General features: G+C 47.3%; 1 protein-coding gene across 1 annotated transcript; it reads right to left on the reverse strand.

Annotated features, from left to right (window-relative positions):
• Positions 1 to 1,111: 1,111 nt before the first annotated feature.
• Positions 1,112 to 9,177, reverse strand: LOC141961296 (cytochrome P450 4B1-like). Its single transcript, XM_074908114.1, has 12 exons — positions 8,992 to 9,177; positions 7,963 to 8,104; positions 7,252 to 7,296; positions 6,433 to 6,560; positions 5,879 to 6,003; positions 5,633 to 5,784; positions 5,324 to 5,430; positions 4,330 to 4,520; positions 3,942 to 4,075; positions 3,400 to 3,464; positions 2,603 to 2,685; positions 1,112 to 1,861 (listed from the first exon to the last, which is right to left on the reverse strand). The coding sequence occupies exons 1-12, from the start codon at positions 9,175 to 9,177 to the stop codon at positions 1,693 to 1,695; spliced, it is 1,527 nt and encodes a 508-aa protein (XP_074764215.1). The 3' UTR covers positions 1,112 to 1,692.
• Between the last annotated feature and the right edge of the window lie 10,380 nt (positions 9,178 to 19,557).

Consider the following 19,557-nt stretch of genomic DNA (forward strand, 5'->3'; position numbering starts at 1 on the left):
GATGCTATTGCCATGGGTCAAAGCTGGACAAACAGCCTTGTCTCTCACCGTGACCTGGCATGTATGCAGGCCTCCATGCCTCAGTTTCCCTTGGTGTGTGCTGAGTGTCCTGGCACTCACAGTGACAAGCTTTTCCTGTACCACCATCATGCTGGGGACTATGATGGAGCAGTGCCTGCACTGCTGCCCTGCATGGCTGAGCGTGGGGATGGGGGTGCCCCAAGGGATGGGGCTCATCTGCTGCCTTGCTGGGCCTGGTCATGCTCCCTGCCAAGCCCAGGGGAGTTTGCCAGGGACCAGGGAGGACCTGGGGTTTTTCTGGGTCTCCCACTGCCACCTAGTGATCCATTTCCCACGCCAGACCTGCAGCTCACTCATATGGTTACCCCTTGGCCCAGGAGCCCACCTATGGCCAGTGCTGGGATGAGAGCTTGCAGTGGGTCCTGCACCTCCAAAACAAGGCCAGCCTCAGGCCAGTGCTCACCTGCACCCCTTGGGCAGCTCATTCATGTACTGATCAGCCAGTTCTCAGCCTCTGCTGAAAAGAACTTGAGACGGACTCATGTTCTCTCTCGGAACTTCTTTTTTTTTTGCAAGCTGATTTTGTTCTTGTCAACAGCATTTGTGGGGAGTGTTGGTGGTGATTTCTGTTTTGCTTTGTTTGACCCCAGAGTGTTTCAGTTGTTTCCCTACCATGAAAACTCCCAAAGGCAGAGGTTAGGGCTTGGTGATCCACGGCATGGGAAGGGTGGAAACAGGCTCCTCGGGCTCAATGGGGGACAAACCTGCTGAAACAACCCTTGTGGCTTGAGAAAACACTTGCAGGGTTGCACCCCTGGACACAGCCTTGCCTCTGGCCTGCTGGGACTCATCCTGCACCCCCCTTGGCCCTTCAGATACAAAGGAAGAAAAAGCCACACTTGGGGAGCATGTCCACAAGGCTTTATTCTCATTGCAGAGAAGAGGTCAAGGCTGATTGCATGTTGTTTTCAGCATGGTGAGGGCTTTTTCCACGTTAGCTGGTGACACATCTCTATTCTGGCTCCTGAGCAGCCTCAGCTCAAGGAAGTTCAGTGCCAGGGCAGAAGAACCTGCTGGCCTTTGTCTCCATAACAGCGGGCACAGCACCAACCCCAGAACGGATTAGGGGAATAAATTGGAGGGTGGTGTGTGGGGTTGCAGGGTGGCTGCAGGAAGGAGCTTTCCTGCCCTGGCACACCCAGGCTGGAGGCACGGGAGGGATGATGTGCTCAAGCAGCACTCAGGCTTTAGACACCTGTGCAAACCACGGCAGTGTTGTTCACTGCCGTGCCCAAGCAGGGAACTGGCAGTGCTGCAAATACACAGGCAGGTGACAGAAGTCCTGCCAGACAGCATGCAGGGACAGGCTGGTGGTGAGAAGATGAGTAGGACATGGAGGATGCCTGTGGAGGTGAAGGCTGAGCCACAGCTGTGCTGCAAAACCCCCTCGGCAGTGCAATCCCCCGTGCAAGGATGGGACCTGGACCTGCTGGGTTCAGTGTGTGTGCGAGGGGCTCAGCGTGTCTTCCTGCATGGCAGCAGGGGTGGAGGTTAATGTGGGAGAGGTCTGAGGTGGCCAGGGTGGGTCTGCTTGCTGTCCCTCTCATAAACTTCTGAGTGGAGACTGGTCCTTGGGAAAGCACTTGCCCCACACCCTGGTACCCCACAGGGTCAGTGAATCTTCCTCAGATGCAGGTGGATCCCATTGCTGGACCTGAGGATGAGCTGCGATATGAGTCTGGGAGGCTTGGATGGGTCAGGGCAGAGCTTGAAGCGAAGCAGGGTCAGGGCCAAAGCCACCTTCATCTCATTCATGGCAAACTGCTGCCCAATGCAGTTCCTGAGGAGAGGATGACAAATGCTCCTGCTGTAGCCTTCATCCCCAACTGCCCCAGAGCTGGGGTCAGCCCATGTGCAAACCTCTTAAAGCAGCATCTCTGGGGTGCTGGGGGACCTCCATCTGCTTCAAGGATGATGCTACAGCTTATCTAGGAATCCCCTCATGCTACACCAAAATGCACCCAGCTCTGCAGTGGGGTATTGCCGTTGTTTGTTAATAAGCATTGCATTGAAAAAAAAATACAAAATTGACAGAACTGGAGATTTCTTCACTAGAGAGTGCTGTATGGCTACAGCTCAAACCCCAGACACCTCAGGTTATTTTTGACTCTGCAGAGTATCTCCTCTTTCATGTTACTGAGATCTCAGTACCCTGCATCTGTGTCAATACAGCAAGGGAATCACAGACTTGGGCCCAGATTGCCTTTGAGGTGGACTAGGTATTACCCCTAAACAAAGGAGACCCTGTTCTCAATGCAGGCAACAGGAAATGTAAATATCTCCATGGATCCACAAGAAAATGGTGTGAAATTCTACAGTAACCACAGAGCTTGGAGTGTGGGAAATGCTCTGGAGCTGATGGAGCAAGGTGGAGATCCTGTTATGGAAAGCCTGCTTAAGCTGGCCAAGACAACTTGGTTTATGGGAGCTGAGAGAGAATGAGCTTCAGGAGCTTAGCTCTGAACTAGGCCTCCTGTGCAACGCAGCCTATGGGGGAGGGGAGGGATGAAGGATCTCCCACCTGGAACCAGCAGAGAAAGGCAGGAAAGCATGGGAGTGCCTCTGCGTGGAGTTCTCTGGAGAAAACCTCATGGGATCATACACCTGTGGGAGCAACAAAGGCCATTTGATCAGTGTTGGTTCCGACATAAGCAGCACCAGCTTATCCCCTAGTCCCCAGCACAGGGCTGGATGTGGCCTCTGCTGCCCCAGAGGAGCTGCAGCTGACATTCTTCCCTCTCTGAAGCCAGACAGGTGGGTGAGAAGAGGGCACTGATGGCCATGCGTATCTTCCCCTTGGAGACACCCAGATCATCCACTACAGCACCCAAGATGCCTGCAGGTATTTTCTCGTCCATGGCATCAGTGATCAAGTCAGACTCCCACCTGTCAGAGATGCCCGATCCTGCCTCTCCAGAGAGCCACTGCAGAGAGGCAGCTGTGGACCCTCCTTCAGGTTTCCTGGCTATTTCTTTCCTTGAAGCCTCTAAGACATCAGCTTCAAATCACACACTGCTTGGAGGGCTTGGGACTTTCCATACCACTTTGGGACCTAAGTCTCTCCAGGATAGCTGAAAGCAGTCTGAGTATCTCTGTGTAACCATGCAAAAGATAGACTGTTCAGCACCTTTCCCAGTACTTTGTTATGTTCAAAGCCTTTGGAGTGTTTGGTAATTTCATTGAATTTTGCATATGGACTGTTGGAATAAGAGAGGAAAAAACCCAAACCATGGTAGAGAGGCGGTCTGCCTTGTTCAAGGGAAGTGGATGTCTGGGTTCAGAGATCATCTTCCCCTTCTTGTTATAAAGTTAAAATACCTCGGGGTCTTCCCACACATCCCGGTTCCTGTGAATAGCAAATATGTTCAGTCCAACCTGACAGCCTGGAATAGAAAAGTGAGAAAAAGCTGGTGACCTCCCATACTGAAGACCCACGAGAGGTGTTTATGGGATGCTCTCCCTTCCTCAGCTTTACAGGGGCTGTTGCAGGACATCTGGCAGGGGCAGTGCCCAGCCTGTCTGGGCAGGTCACCTGAAACCCTCACATGGAAGAAACAATGGCCTCAGAGCTGGGCCCCATTTCTATACCAGGGGATGAACTTTTAGTCTTGGTCAGGATCAACACTCTGGAAGTCAGCTTTGAGCTGTATGAACACCCCAGTGCCCTGGAGCATGCTCTTGGACTCTCCAGCCACCCTTCTGGGAGAGCTGTGATGGTGAGCTGTGGTGGCCCTGTACAGCCCTTTGGAGAGAGAAGAGAGGCTGGACGCCCCGCCAGCCCCGCTCCCCCCCATCATCTCTAGCGAGGATGTCCCACTCGTCATGGGCAGCAGTGTGAAGGATGAACAAACTCAACAGACCTGCTGGCAAGCTGCGTCCATCAGAAAATGTGACAGGTTTAGAGAGGCATCGGGACACGGCAGGAACTGGTGGGAACAGGCGCAAGCTCTCTTTGATGCACATCGTGGTGTAAGTCATCTTCCCAAGGTCCTCCCTAAAAGCAAACTGGGGGGTCAGGCTGTGTTTGAGTGGCAGCAATGGGGACACCAGCAGTGGGGACTGGGTGGGCTGAACCACTGTGTATCCCATCTCCTATTGGGGTTTCTCCTCCTAGTCCTCCCTTTGCTGCCAGCATGCTACGTGAGAAGCAGAATGCCCCAGTGCAGATGCAGTATAAGGTGGATGAAGTTTCCTTCTCAGGATGAGTGAAAAGAGTTCAAAGTAAAGGAATAAGAAGTCCTAGCTCACCACTCAATGGTATCTCGGTCTCCCAAGATCCCCTGGATCTCCTCTCTGCACCGTTGCTGGTGCTCTGGATATAATGACAGGCAGTACAAGAGCCAGGAGATCCCGCTAGCGGTCGTATCATGGCCCTCAAACATGAACGTGTCCACCTCGGCACGCAGGTCCTCATCGGACAGCCCAACTCCATTTGCATCCTAACAAAGAGGAAAGTACATCATTCTTAAGTCCACATTAATTGGACTTGTTTCTTTGGGTATAGTAATAACCTCAGACACTGATGAAGAAGGGCCAGATTTGGTGTCTGTTGTATCTCCCTGTACATAGGGAAGTAAGACAGTAGAAAATATATCCAATACATAGGAGGATAATCAGACCCGCTGATTGCTGACTCTGCAGAGCTATAGAGTTGGACTTTGGTGGGATGCCAGATCCCAGCCCTTCAGAGGGTCACCCCTACCAAGGGTCCCTGTTACGTTTTTAAATAGTTTGGTTTGGACAACTTTTGTTTCAGATTGAGACAGAAAAGAAAGTAGGGGCTCCAGAAGGACAGAGTGAGCAGAGTGTGTATCTCCTTCCTGAACACCCAATAGCAGCTTCTGTCCAGAGTATCTGAAGATGTCTCTGAAGGTAAAACTACAGACATTAAGAAACAAAATCTCTTGAGAGGACTACAGCCAAGGTGACCCCCTTGTAACCTTTCCAAAGATGTCATTCTTCTCTGGTTTCTTACAGTTCACTTATTTTAAGCTATTAACATGCTCAATGAAAATGAACAAGGAAGATAAAAGTCTGTCCAAGCTATTTATGTTCAGTCACTGCATCTCACACTTTTGTATGTCTTTCCCTTTCAATCCACCTTTCCCTGAGCTAAAAAATCTGGAATGGGGAAGCTGCTGCCAGCAGCTCCATCCAGGAAAGGTGAGCTCCCTGCTGATGCATCCTCAGTGCCACACAGGTATGTTCTTTGGCATTTGATATGGTTATTTCAGACATTCACCTTAGTGCAAAGAAGAATGTCCAGAAAATCCAGGTGTCTCTTCTTCTGTATCTTGTCAAGTTCATTCTCACTGGACAGCAACATCTTTCTTTCTTTTATTACCTTATCTGCATAGAAGAACGAACAGTTAGATGCATCCTGCCCCTCCAAAGTCCTCATGTACTTGTCTGCTAGGTCAGCAGCTTGGGCTCTGTTTAATGTTTAACCATCTGTCCAGTGCATGCTGGAACCCCCCTCTGACGTGCTCTAGATGAAGTGGGGGAGAGGTTCAGATAAGAGACGGGGCTGGGGAGAAAGGGGGAGAAATACCTGTGTGGTTATGGGCCAGCTTGCAGGCATTCTGAAACTCATGGCCTTTGCGAGTCAAGTCATAGAAGATATCCTTGAAAGAAAAAGTCTGGACTCTATTGCTCACAAGGTAGCTCAGGTCATAAACAGCTCTGATATAATAGTCTGAGTTGCTGTAAGGAGACCAAGGTTAAAGCTGGTATTAGCAACGTGAGTGGGGAAACAGGAGCACTTGATTTCCCAGAATCTGAAAGTTCAAGCTCTGACCTCTGAGTCTGACAGTTGGTATTATAACTGAAGGCGCATTTCATGATGCTGTCTAGTGTCATCAAGCTGACGTCTTGAAAGAGCTCCACTGACTTCTTCTCCGTGCTCTTCTTTTCCCATTTATCCTAGTGGTGGAGACAGGCGTAAGGAGGGACAGACTATCACCTATGATCAGGTCATATTTTCCTGACCATCTTCACAGGTCTACACAGCTAATTACTTACTTTCCTGCAAACAGAGGGCCTAGTTCACTATACAATCTGTGAAACTAATCAAACTCTTCTGTGCATTTCTTCTTCCAGGTTTACCATTACTGGTCTAGGAAAGGATATTCTATCAGTGGTTGATTTTACTGGCAAGCAGATGAAAGAATAAGTGGAATGGCCAGAGGAATGTGAAAGGAGCAATTTCAGAACTTCATAACTACCCAAAAAGTTCACTGCAACTCTAGGAACCATCTAAGTCCAGTCTCTTTCCCTCAGTCATTCCCAGACCTGACTATTTTCACTGGTGCATAGCTGAAAGGTAAAAGTATCAGGGGCGGTGATTCTTACCAGCATCACTTTGACTGAGTCTGACATCAAGTCCACGTAAGATTTCAGCACGTCATAGTGAAAGGCTGGAGTGAGCAGCTTCCGATGATGGAACCATTTGGTTCCATTCAAAACCAACAGCCCCTTCCCTGGAGACACAAACAGCAAAGGTGCAACCAGCTCCTCCAGATTCTGATCACAAATCTGACGGCCTTGTTATTGCTTTTGGCCAAGCCCAGGCTAATATGCAGCGTCTGGGAGGAGGAATAGTTGATGGCGGAGCCTTTTCTCCAGCCTCTCTGAGGCCATTCACAGCAGCACTCTTTGGGTGGAGGAGAAGCATGCCCATGTGTCCTTCACTGCAACCAGCTGTGCACACCTAATCTACCCTGAAGCCAAACCTGTGATGGCAGAGGCACAGGACTTGCTCTCTCAGATGGGTTTTTCTACTCTAAATGAAATACTTGAGTGCCTTTTGCAGCACATGCTGACAGCTGTTGGCAGGACCCTGGAGGACTACCTCAAAGCTGTGTGCATGCCATGAACCCTCCTGTCCTCAGAGTGTCTCACCCCAGCTATCCATGGCAGCGCTCAGTCCCTGAGCACACTGAAAGGAAAGTTGTTTTGTGAAGGCCAGTGTGTGTGATCCAAGGCAAAGCCACCTGATGTGCTCCATGACTATGTGGACACCACCGGTACTAAGACTGACACACTCAAACAAACCCTCTCATTTGCAAGCTGTGGTTTTAGAATGGAAGAAAGTAAAATAAAGGGAGATGAGAGAGAAGTCGCTGAAATGTGCAATACAGCTGAACGGGATAATGGAAGAGAATGACTTACCAATCCAGGGAACTAAGAATTTGTAGGGTATATTGGGCTTGCCATCTGTAAAACAAAATAGATACCAGAGCAGTTTGAATGGCTAATGAATTCAACATTATAAAAAAGGAAATTCACGATAAATTAACATTAGAGCTCATCCTCTAAATCACAATGTAGAATCAGTCTCATTTCAGTATGTAAAATACTCTACTGCAAATATGGTGTCAGTGGACTTGATAAAACCGGAGAAGGTATAACAAAAAATGTGTGTGGAATATAACTGGCCATGGCAGTCTCAACATTAGAACAATAGATGGGGGTTGCTGGAGATGTCGATGTATGTACCACCCACAGACATCATGCTACACAGAAAGGAACAGAGGAGAATACTTAAGACGTCTTCTGAGAGCTATTGCCATGCCAGCTCACCCTTATTACTGGATTTACTGGGAAGCACAGATATTGTGGTGGTAGATGTCACAGAAGACATTAAGACCAATGATAATGGAGACAGTGAACTGGAAGGAATGGGCATGTGGTCACTTTTGCAGGAGAATACAAACTGTGTCATCAAAGCTGGGGTGGCCTGAGGATTTGTGAAGGGGAGAAAAAGAGGAATTGCAATAGCTGTGAAGGAAGCTGGCAAAGGAGATGACGCCAAGCAAGTTTCCCATTATTTTCTTCCTAGGGAAATGTCAAGGACATGACTTCCCAAAACCAGAGACTTACCCGTTCGGCCAAGTATGCTTTTGGCATATTCAGGATGGTGGATTATTAGAGAAGGCAAGACTGGTCCAAACCATCTGGGAAAGGCATAGGGATATTTTTCTCCCCATGACACGATCTGATTTAATATTTTATCGGAAGTTATCTGCAATGACAGTTAAGCAGGAACTGAATTCAGGCAGAAAAAGAGGGATGTGCCAGGGAAAGCAGAGGTTAAACTTGCCCTCTGATGGTGATCATTCCATCACCTTGGGAAATGGGGAGAGTGGGCGGACACAGCATGGCTTTCCATGCTGCAGGTGGAGACACTACTGGGCATGACAAAGGAACTGTGCATAGGTGACAAAGTTGTCTGAGCCTCCACATCCCCGCAACACAAGGCAGCTCCATGGGGAGTCCCTAGCTGGGACCTGGCTGCAGTTAGGACACCCAGGGCTCGGAGCATCTTGGAGCTCAGAGCAGCTTGGTGACATACTCGGGAGCTACACTTGGCATGGGCAATGCCAGGATGCCCAGTGAACAGGGGGACCAAGGCTGTTACAGCTCTGTTCTCTAAATTCAGCAGTGCAAGGTGAGCATGCAACATGAAAGTGAAAACATCTGCACTGTAGAAGGATGAAAATGCCTGCAATAAAATGCCATGCTTTTGTGGTCATGTCTTCTTAAGTGGGTGTAGGAGGAGACACTTTTATTGGTAGAAGTTTTAATGCAGAAGAGAGACATTTTATGGTTGCTTGTATTTAAATAATTTCATGAAAGTCCCAGAAATCACCTAAGTCCATGTTTAACCACACGATCCCAAAAAACGTGGCTCTGTTTTTTACCAAAATGATGCACATCTCATATCCAGGCCTTCTTTCTGCCTGCTCTGCAGAAGTGCTGGTACTCCCTGTGCAAAGAGGTCCTCTCCTGTAGGAAGGAATATGAGCAGGGGACACACACAACCCACCCAGTGCCCTCTCACATCCTGACTGATATCTTCCACATTTGTTGGGACAAACCCACCCCGACTGAGCCCAGCTCTCTCCTTACCAGGTGATTGTGGCCATAGAGCCAGTGTTTTGGGGGACCAGGGAATGCCTCCAGAGCTTTGATAAGTTTCTTCCTCTCCTGGTAGAACTGGACCACCTTCAGCAGCACAAAGACGATACCAAGCACCACAGACAGCTGCAAAACAACAGCAGAAGGTCTGACTATGTTGTCCAGCAGAGATGCCATGCTGGCCCTGCGTCCTGATACTGCCTTCTCCTGATTGCTTCTCTTCTTCTCCTCCTGTGTCTGTGCCTGACAGGGAGCTAGGTGCAGATGAAAATCCTCTCCCTCCTGCTCTGCTGGAGCTGAACCTCGTGAAATGTTGTTGGCAACAATTTATAGCCACAGGAACTTCATGGTAAGAGCTGAGTCAGATTGACAGGCAGCCTGATTGCCCGTTGCTCCCACTCAACCTTTGATCTACTTCCAGTGACCTGTGGATAGAGGCGGCTTGTTAACAAACAACCTCTACATGTTTGCTTCTTGCAGCAAGTGAAAGCACTCACAGTCATCCATGCCCAGGTGGATGAAGCCATAGGAGGGAAGAGGTAAGAGGTAGCCAGGCTCAGGGTCTAGCTGAGTTCCATGCTGTTCTCAGTCAAATTCAGGTCTGGAAGCCTTCCATCCGCCTGCGTGAAGTGAGGAACAAATGGGCCACCTCTGCCCAACACATGGGCTGGATGGATCCAGCTGCCTCCAGCTGTAAAAACAGTGCTCTGAGTGACAGCAACATCACACAGCATCACAGACTATAATCAAGAGAACAGACATAACCTGGTCAGCACATAAGGGGCCCTGTTTCCAAGAGGTCCTACTGTAGAAAATCTAGGAGACAAGACTACTGCCCAGAAGAATTACCATGTTCAATAGATCGGACAAGGAGAGGGAGAGCAGCAGAGCAGTGAAATGAGCTTCAGCAAGAGTGATGGCATGTCTACCCTGAAAGGGAGTTGTGTGGTAAGGTCATATTCTCTCTACAGTCCTGGTGAGTCCTCCTTCCCCTGTCTACACAGCATCTCACCATCCTCCAAAAAAGGCTCCACATCACCCCACTTACCTCTCCAACACAGTGCTTGGTTGGGCTCCAGGTAGGACCCCTTCTAGCAATCCCTGAGCAGATCCTGCTGGGCTCACATCCCATTGGCACAGAAGTCTGGAATGGCTTGGAAGGAATTTCAGAGTTGGTGGAGGACTTGGGCTGAAAGCCTGCCACATGTGGGTGACTTCCAGGCACATTGCAAAGAGGACAATCCCCAGATGGCTGAAATAATTTCTCACTTGGATGTCAGGACATTATGAGGATCAAATGGGTCATCAGCTGCTAAACCTGGTAGTCTGATGGGCTACTACATAGAGGATGCTGAATTTTATGGGTGTTTCTCTTCATCTTAACATGTCTCTGAGATGAAAGTGTTCTGATGTTCGGACACTTTTCTTTAGTTTTTAGTCTAAATTACATCACAGCCAAATGAAACCCATGTTTTCTGCTAATAGAGTAATTTTACTGGAAAATCTACTGTTTGTCTGGTATTCATTGTCCAGATGTATCCTTTTTATAGCAACAAAGACATGGAGATTGTTGGCCAAAGCAAATCTGCACACCCCCAATGAAAATATTTAAACTTTTTAGACAAAAAGAATATATGAAAAAAATCTTACAAGACCCACTGTCTGGGAATTACCCAAGTCCACAAAAATGTCTGAAAGACAGTGAAGTAAGTAACTTTTCCCTCAGCTGGCTTGTAGCTTATTTGTTAATTAATGATCACAAAGGTGAAGCCCTAGGTACAGATAGTACTGTTTATATTTCAGTCTCAGGGAGATGTAAAGTGTCTGGCTGCTACAAACCCATGTGAGAGACTGTTGATATATTGCTCATCCATTGCGATATGTTGCTCATTGGAACAGGCTGAAGGTCACAGCACGTGCCAGTTTGAGTGCAACATGGTAAGGTGCCCAGCTGAGAAAGTTGAACTTATCCTGTGCTCTTTGAGAGAAAAGTCAACAGACTGTAGAAATGGTTAGGTGTGGTGCACAGCACTCTTCACGAGGAAGCATTATTAAAGCAACTCCCTTTTCACCTGAAATTTTTACATGCAACTTCTCTGAGCTTTCACCCCCTCTTGGGAGCTCGCAGTGCAAAACCCCCTATCTGAGGGCTTTTGAGGCAGCTTTACTTTGCATCTGTGCAGATTCCTCTGCTGATATGTACAAACAAACTCAGCAAAGCTTTTTAGCTCTTCGTGGGTGGGTAAAGTAGTGCACGGAGCAGGAAGACTCAGCCTGACCCTCTTTCCAACAGAGGCACTGCAATATTACCTGTGGGTCCTTGCAAGGGAGAGGATTTGTCCTCCTGTCATGAGCTAGAGGGTGCTGAGTGCCACTCCAAGACTGAACCTCACAGCTGAACTGTTCATAGAGGGACCCTGTGAGTTCACGTGGCTTCACCTTCCTGTCCCTTGGAGGGATGTTTGTGAGTCCTACTGCTTCTGTTTCGTCTTGGAAGTTCAGCTGTGGATTTTCTGGGTGAACATCAATCCCCCTGCTGACATTATCTAGTGTGCTCCACGGTCTCTATCATGTGCAACATCACCTAGTTCTCAGGTGGTGATATTTTGCAAAGGCTTGGGCATGATGTATTGGAAGTGGCAGTTTCTAACAGTGGCCTCCAGCTCCAGCAGTGACGTTGTTTCAGGAGCTCCTCACACACTTCTGGGTTTGCATCCTGAGGTTGGCAGCCTGGATACTTCCACATAAGATGAGACAACACTGACTTTGAGACGCTTACCATCATGGGTACCCAGAGCGCAAAATGGCACGTCAGATGGCTAACAGTCAGCTCCTACCATGCATGTCCAGATGCCTGCTAAAGTTTGGGCTGAAGAGGGAGTCTGTCCATTGCTTCTGCATGCTGGTAGTAGAAGAATGCTCTAGAAACACACTTTTCTCTTGAATGACATCAACTCTATGATCTACTCTCAGTCTGTGCCTGGGCTGCAAATACCCTTTTGCTAGTCTGCCAACACTGTCTATAACACTAAGTTTCTTCTGCATTTCCCCACAAAAAATGGTTGCATAAGTTTCTCAGCTGGGGTAAGATGACCCAGTCAACAGTACAGCCATCTGCACGGCACTGGGCTTTTGTTAGCATGGCAGGAAGATGCACTGGAAAGAGTCAATGACAACAGCTGAAAATCTCATCTCTCCCCAGACCTGGGTGCTTTGACTGCTTGAGCCCTGATCTAGCACATTTCTTCAGGATCCCTGAACTGGACCCCTGTGACTTACAGTAAGATTGTGTCTCTGGTTCTTCAGACTGGGAAGAAGAGGAAGGAGGAGTTATATCCTCTGGCTGGCATTCGTCACCCTGCTTTTTCCCCATCGATTGCTGAAATGCTGAGTCCTTTGGGCCAGAGCCACACCAGTCAACAATTTTGAAGTTTAAAGAACACACCAACCTACCTTGTGTTGCCTCGGAGAACATAGCTGGCAGGCACTGAACAGCAGTAACTTTTCACACACTTGGTCATCTTCATGAAACTAAGTGTATCTCATTATGCCGAGCCAGCAGGATCTGTATGAAAGTTCAGAGGAGAGTTAAAGATTGTTCTTTAGGAGGCAGAAGGCTGCACTCTGTCAGGTTAGGCATTTCTTAGGGAGGGTTTTGGCCATAGCCAGAGCAAGAGGGACCTGATCTGCCATAACAACTCCACACTTCTGAGCAGGAGCATTTGACTCCAGGGACTTCATGGCCATGGAAGGTGTAGGAGACACATCTAGTACCTCTAGATGTTCCTATGGTCCTCTCCTCTCCTGCAGCACTGTGATTGATGGGCTTCCCATGAGGAGAAGCAGCAGTTCAGGCTGGTTGGCTGACTGGCTGGTGGGCCAGCTGACTGGGAAGTGTGTGGGTTGCAGTTGGTTGAGAGGCTCCTGCTGATGCTTCTTGTCTACCTCAGGAGGAGAAGGAGGAACATGCAGCACAAGGAGGCACTTTTGGGCTGTCTGAGCAGATCTATGGCTCTGTAAGCTGCCTTCAAAATGTGCAGCTGACCTAAATAGAGTGGGCAGATGAAGGGTATGAGGAGAGAAATGTTACCATGCACTTTCTCTTGTTATCAGATAAGGTCACAGAGAGAGTTTGGACAGGTCTGCCATGATGCTTGGGATTAACCTTGAAGTTAGGTTCAAGTGGCATATGCTACAAGAGACCCCATTCCCCATCTCCAATGCATCATGGACTCTGCCTCAAAGCTGTCTCTCCTTCGGGCTTTTTTTCCCCTCAACCAGCTCTGAAATGGCCTTTAGGCTCACTCAGAGACCCCTCTCTAGGAAAAAGTCCATAAACAACTAGCCTCTTGTCTGGCCTTGTCCGCGACTATGGAGGGAGGAGAAGAGGAGTTCCATGGGGCTGAGAACATTGGAAGGTGGGATTGCTACTGTGGGTCCCTCATGTGGAGACCTGCAGAACGCTCATAAATGCAGCAGTGTCATGTAGGGTGCCTTACAAGGTTCATGTAAGGAAACAGGGGAGTTGGGTGTTGAGCCTTTGGTCAGCACCAATGGAGGTGGTTTGGTGTGTCCCATGGCACCTACCCCAATTACCAGACTCTCTGATTTGGATCTATCTGGCACCTTTCAGCAATCACCTACAAAATAACTCGGAAATCCCCCAAGACCCACAGGTGGAGGGGCCAGACCAGTGGAGTTGATGGTGCGTCCCCAGATGAAACTTCTATAACAACACAGAAATTCACACTGGTGACAAAGTCTCTGGGCAATGGGTTTGACCATGGATTACTGTGCAGGGTGGGTGTGTATCCATCTGGGTCCCGACAGATATTTAATAACCACTAACAACTGTTGAGTGTGGAGCCAAGGAGATATGGGTAGTCTTGAAGGTCAAGTGAGATGTCAAGCATTGAGCTGATAGGGAGCGACCACTGAGGACAAAGTGGCTAAACGTACATTGATGGGTATTTGGATCAAGAATCTGAGCTTGGGTGATAGCAAAACTGGATGCCTAATCCAGCCTTCAGTCTCTACATTTTCTGTTTCACTAGTGGAGGGGAGAGAAACGCCTTTCTCATGTATTTCAGAGATTTCATGGCAAGAGAGCCCATGTACATTTTGTGTGACACTCTTCAACACAGCCTGGAGAAGAGAACTCAGGGGTTTTTGCAAGGGAAGAAATAATGGAATTTCAAAAGGGAAAGTGAAACGGGCACAGAGCCACAAGTGGAGAAAAGTGAAAGGGAACAGCACTGGTCTGGTTATCGTAAGGGACTGGGATAAGGCCAGAAAGAGTCTGACTAGCACTAGGAGAGCCTACAGCCCTGTTGCTCTGAGGCATCCTGACTGAAGTACAGATCCTCTGAAAGAAGATATCAGCATGAAAAAGTGGCTACAAGGGCCTCCTGATAGCCAGAGAGGTATGGGGAGGTTGTTAGGGTGTACAGGAGCTTGGCTTGACCTTCTGGACATCCGAGTCTGACAAAACTACAATTGAGTGTTAAAGGACACTTGGAAGATCAAATATTTGCAAAGAGACTCTGCACAGTTGGCTTGATGCTGTGAGTGTCCACATGATGGCTGTATATGCCATGACAGGTCAGGCTATAAACATAAAACACCCAAACTGTTGCACTGAAGAATTCCCATCCTGTACCACAGCCATGGACACATCAGGCTACAGAAGTTGCTTTCAGGGTTTTGGGACTTTCCCCACTTAATTTAGACACGTAAAGAGAAGAAGTAGAGGATCTTCCTCACTGATTTAACTCATACTGTTGACATTCATTGCAGAAGAACTGGTTTACTGAGCTGGTGAAATTTAGGTGTCAAATCGGTACTTTGCCCCAGAGTGTGACCTTGCAGCAGCTGCTTTCCCGGGTTGTGCCTGTGTTTATTCAGATAGGAAGAAGAGTCCAGGCCCATCTGTCCCTGTGTGTTCCTGCAGTGCTTAGTGCTGACAGATGAAATGTAGCTGTAATGCCAAAAAAAATAATAGTGTTTCAAGCTTCCAAACACATGATATATGAGGAAATCGCGGCAAGACACCAGCAAGTGTTGCAGAGTAATGTGTGCTGCCTGGATCCCATCTGACCACACATGTCTCGAGGATGAATTTATATCTGGAAGCATTTAATATAGCTGTCTTACAAATATGTAGCAATACTTATTTAATTTACAGGCTGCTCCCAGTGTTAAATCCCAGTGGGGTTTAGATAGAAATTGCTGGTACCAACTGATAATGGTTTTGCCCAGAGAGCGGTGTGGGTCCTGTGCAGGGACCGCGTTCCCCCTGCTCTCGCCACTGGTTCTGCTGCTCCTGTCATGCCTGGCAGTGTGTGAGAAAGTACCACCACCGGAATGCAATGGATGAGTACCCTTTGTGTGACTGGGATGTGGCTGTACAGCTATTATGACAATCTCTGTGGGAAAAGGAATAACTGTGTGAATAGATGGTGTCTTTGCTCTCCCGTTATGGAAAGGCCAAGCTGTAGCAATAAGAAAAATCCGAGATCTTTTTAACTGAAATACAGACTTATCCTGTATACATGCCACATAGCCCCTCTCCCAAGTTCTTGTTAAATTAGCTATCTGAAGGTCTGAATCAGGCAGTCCAAGGTCAGCTCATCATCTTTGCAATTACCCTTTCTCCACAAAATAGAGAAGGATTAAAGAATACAGTAACCTCTCTGCATCCAGTCCTTGACTGTCTTTATTGCTCTGAGTTATACATCCCATGTGACCAGGTCTTTTTATTACTACCATGTCTCTAATATCTAGGAGGGGAAAGGTAACTGGGGGGAGGCGCTCTCAGAAACTACATTATGAAAAGATCTGTCTTGCTCTGGCACTGGGACACTGTTGCCCCAGAAGCCCTGTTGCAGTCTCAGCCCAGCTGTCCAGTTCAGAAGCAGAGCAGCCATGGAAGATGTGGGACACAGGATGCGGGATGATGCAGGATGTGGAATGTGGGATGCAGGATGCGGGATATGGGACACAGGCAGGCTGGCCTGGCATGCAGTGCTGGCCTGCGTGGCTCAGAGAGACTGGGCGCTGGGCTGCCATGTGTGGATTATTTAGAAGAGCTCCTGGCCTTGGAGGGTGTTAGCACCAAGAAGAACTTTGTGGGCAGGTCTGATGTTGGGTTTGGGTATGGGACTGCAGGGGGAACAGTGTTCTGATCCCTTCCCGTGCCAAGAAGCCACAACAAAGAGATGAGGATGGGAATGCTGCAGAGCACCTTTCTTTCTCCTCTTCAGATATGAAGGGACAGATTTTTAGTGAATCCTAAAAGTCATGTAAGGAACAATGACCGAACAGGGTGAAGGCAGGAGCAGCCTGGCTTTTCCTTCCTAGGGCCAGGAATATTCACATGTTGGACGATACAGTTGGGAAGGCAGCAGTGCAGCCCTTCCTCTACCCCTGATTCAGTTCACTCCCAAAATCCAGACCAGAGGTCCCCTGCTGTAACCTTACATCACTTTCATTAGCTTCTTAGGGCTTTTGGATTATGCAGCAAAAAAGGTGACCTGCTCTTAAAACCTCTGAAAAGGCAGATTCCCCAGGCCACCTATGTCAGGGCTTAAGAAACCTTAGGGAGTGTTTTATGCTATGTAATGAGTATCTTCCTAAATGTAATTTAGCAGCTGCCATTTATTTACATGAGGACTGTTATGTCAAGTTCCCTTAGTTTGATCCCCTTTTACCTACTTTCTTTCAGTAAGTACACCATGATTTCAGCCTTGCACTCCTCATCAGATGTTCTTGCTTTAATCTTTCACATTTGCATTCCTAGGTTCATCCACTCCTTTTTAGATAGCATTTTTTTCAAATCTTATCTTTAAAAGAAAATTGAATCCAATGTAGAGATGGATGTCATTTGCTTCTAGTGACTTCAGCTACTCTGATTAAAAATGTTCTCATTCTACACTTCAGAATATGTAGGCAAGGTACATTTTGGAGTAAATGCAGTTGCCTTTATACTTAAATCTCCAAACAGGGTTGAAGGACACTGTCTCATTTCATCAAGTGAAAGGAGATGCAAGTGAAAAATTTTTGAGAAATATTTGTGTTTATGTATATCCAAGTATGCTGTTTTCTTTGATTACAACAGAAAGATATTATTGATTCATATTACCTTTGTCAGCCTCTAAATCTACAAAATGCCTTTTGGAGAGATTGCTGCCTATCAGTCATTTCCAGTCTTGGTTTTGTGCAACAGCTGTGCCTGCTCTTGTGCTTTGTGCTTGTTCTTATGGACTTACATTCCATTCATTTCAGTATTTTTTCAATTTATCAAGATAATTTTGTATCCTAATACCGCCCTCTAAAGAGCTTGCAGCGTCTCATAGTTTTATAACATTTTACATTTTAATAAGTATACTCTGTCTCTCTCTATTGCAGAGATATCTCTGATTTCAACTCGAGAGCTGCACCTCGTGTCTGAAGAGGGGACAGGCAGCTGGAGTGAGCAGGCGTTCGCCTGGGCTGCCCTGGTGTAGTGGGTGCAGCTGCGTGAGCATCCTCTGCAAAGTGGCCTCTGTACCATCATGCTCACGTTCCTGCTTCTTTGAGAGGAGCTGGCTCAGGCCGAAATAAATTGGATTAACTCAGAAGCGAAAATAAGTTGAATTGGGATTCAGTTTTCCTGGCACAAGCAGAAAGCCAACATTGCTGAAGGGCAGGTAATAGAGACGAAAAAGCACATGGAAAAGCAGATTTACTGAGAAATCTTCATTTTACTTTCTAGTCTTGATCCTTATGTATATAAATAAGGGCAATGGCTAAGACTGCTTGCTGATTGAGCTGCCATTTGACAACGACTGCCTTTACACATATTTTCAAAATTTCTCTTTCTCAATATAAGTTCACATTTGTTCTTTTGGTGGAATTCATTACAAAGGAAGGGAGTAGCATCATCATTCAGATTGTAATATGGGGATCAACAAGTTTCTAATTTTTTTCTTAAGAATATATTTTTCTTCCTGGGAGACTTTACCTCCAGAAAGTCCTGGTTTTCAAAGGAAGAAGAATTTTGAAAAGAGAAGTGGTATTTTGAATCTCTTCTTCTTTTAAGCCCAGAAAATCATAATCAGGTTAGAATAAATTCTGGCCTACGCTTGTTTTATGCATGTGCTTTTTTGCCAGATAGTATGGCATATAAAATAATCTGCCATATTCTTACCCACCCAGTCAAACTAAGGGAAGTAGTGTAACCCCAATGGCTCACTCTGGCCCCTGAGGTCCCCACTTTCCCAAGCTTCATTCCTGCTCTTTCATGAGAAGTTGCTTCAGTTTTTAAATTATTATTTAGTTATTATTATTTATTTTTAAATTATTCTTTTTTTGAATTATCGATTCAATATCACAGATTTTCAAGTCTTTTGCCTAAAAAATAGTAGGTCTTCGGGCAAACCCTTTCTAGGCAGCTGTAGTGCTCTCAATAAGCAGGATGGACTCATGAAGGTGTGTGCAGGAGTGATGAGGTTGGGGGATGCTTCCAGCACTGCCAATGGCTCGTGATGCTGATGGTTCATGAGCTGCCTGGTCTGGCAGATGGTCTGCAGCTGCTTTCTCAAGGTGATGATAACAGTGAAAAGTTGTCCTCTTGCCTAGGTGGCTTGGGCTCTGCACAGACCTGCACATCAAACTTAGGCTCTGAATCCAGATATCTGGTGCCACTAAACCTTTCTTTAGCTTTAAATTCTCTGCCCTTTTCAAACTCTAAGTGTGAATTTTAAGTTGCACTTGCAATTTGCTCCTGTTCCCACTGATGGGATGTCTGTGTGTTTTTATGGCCCTGCAAAAGAGTTTCCATGGGTATATTTTCCATGGACATAAAGAGCAAAGTTCCTCTGGGTGACAGCCCAGGATCAGCTTCATTTGTGGCCAGTTTTGTTCATTCAGACTCTGGCTATGGTGGTTGGACCACAAACTCCTTCAGGTCTCAGCGTAGGAGGAGAGAGGAAAGGGGCTTGATCGGTACCTCCTCTTTCCTGGCGGTTATGTACCATCTCAGCTCACTGGATGACAAACTATAGCTCCGGTCTCACTTGAAATGGCAAGTTAAAGGGATTACAATCCATTAAAGGTGGGGAGAGGAATGGCAGGTACAAGGTGATGCAATCTTTCTCCATCCTCCTACCATCAGAGCACAGGTCTTCTGCTGGTGAGCCATCTGCCCTGTGGTCTTCTTGGCACAGGGGCCACCTGCCTTATATAAATGCTTTCCTCAGAATTCACTATTTTACTGCTGCCACGTGTCCTTGGTCATTGATACGGGCCATTTTTGCAATCTTTGCTTTATGCTATTCCTTCTAGTGCTTTCACACACGGCCGTTTCCATTGATGCTTCATGTACAGCGCTCCTGCTCTTTCTGTGATGGGTTTCGGCATGGCTCTGGTGTGCTGAGCTCCACCATTCTGGGACTGTTCAATGACAAGAACAGTTGCGGGTCTGCATGGGAGTATTGGCATCACCCTCAGTATGTAGCTCCTCAGTTGCTGCAGCTGGAACAGCCCTAGTTTAGTAATAGAGGTGAGGTGAGTTTGCAA

This window comes from Athene noctua, chromosome 5, assembly GCF_965140245.1.
Source record: "Athene noctua chromosome 5, bAthNoc1.hap1.1, whole genome shotgun sequence".
NCBI lineage: Eukaryota > Metazoa > Chordata > Aves > Strigiformes > Strigidae > Athene > Athene noctua.

Excerpts from the sequence above, each read along its gene's own strand:
- LOC141961296 (XM_074908114.1), bottom strand. The coding sequence starts at position 9,177 with ATGGCATCTCTGCTGGACAACATAGTCAGACCTTCTGCTGTTGTTTTG. Across the intron at positions 7,297-7,962 it reads AAGCATACTTGGCCGAACGG|ATGGCAAGCCCAATATACCC; the intron begins GTAAGTCTCTGG and ends TTTGTTTTACAG. Across the intron at positions 1,862-2,602 it reads CCTTTCTCTGCTGGTTCCAG|GAACTGCATTGGGCAGCAGT; the intron begins GTGGGAGATCCT and ends TCCTCTCCTCAG.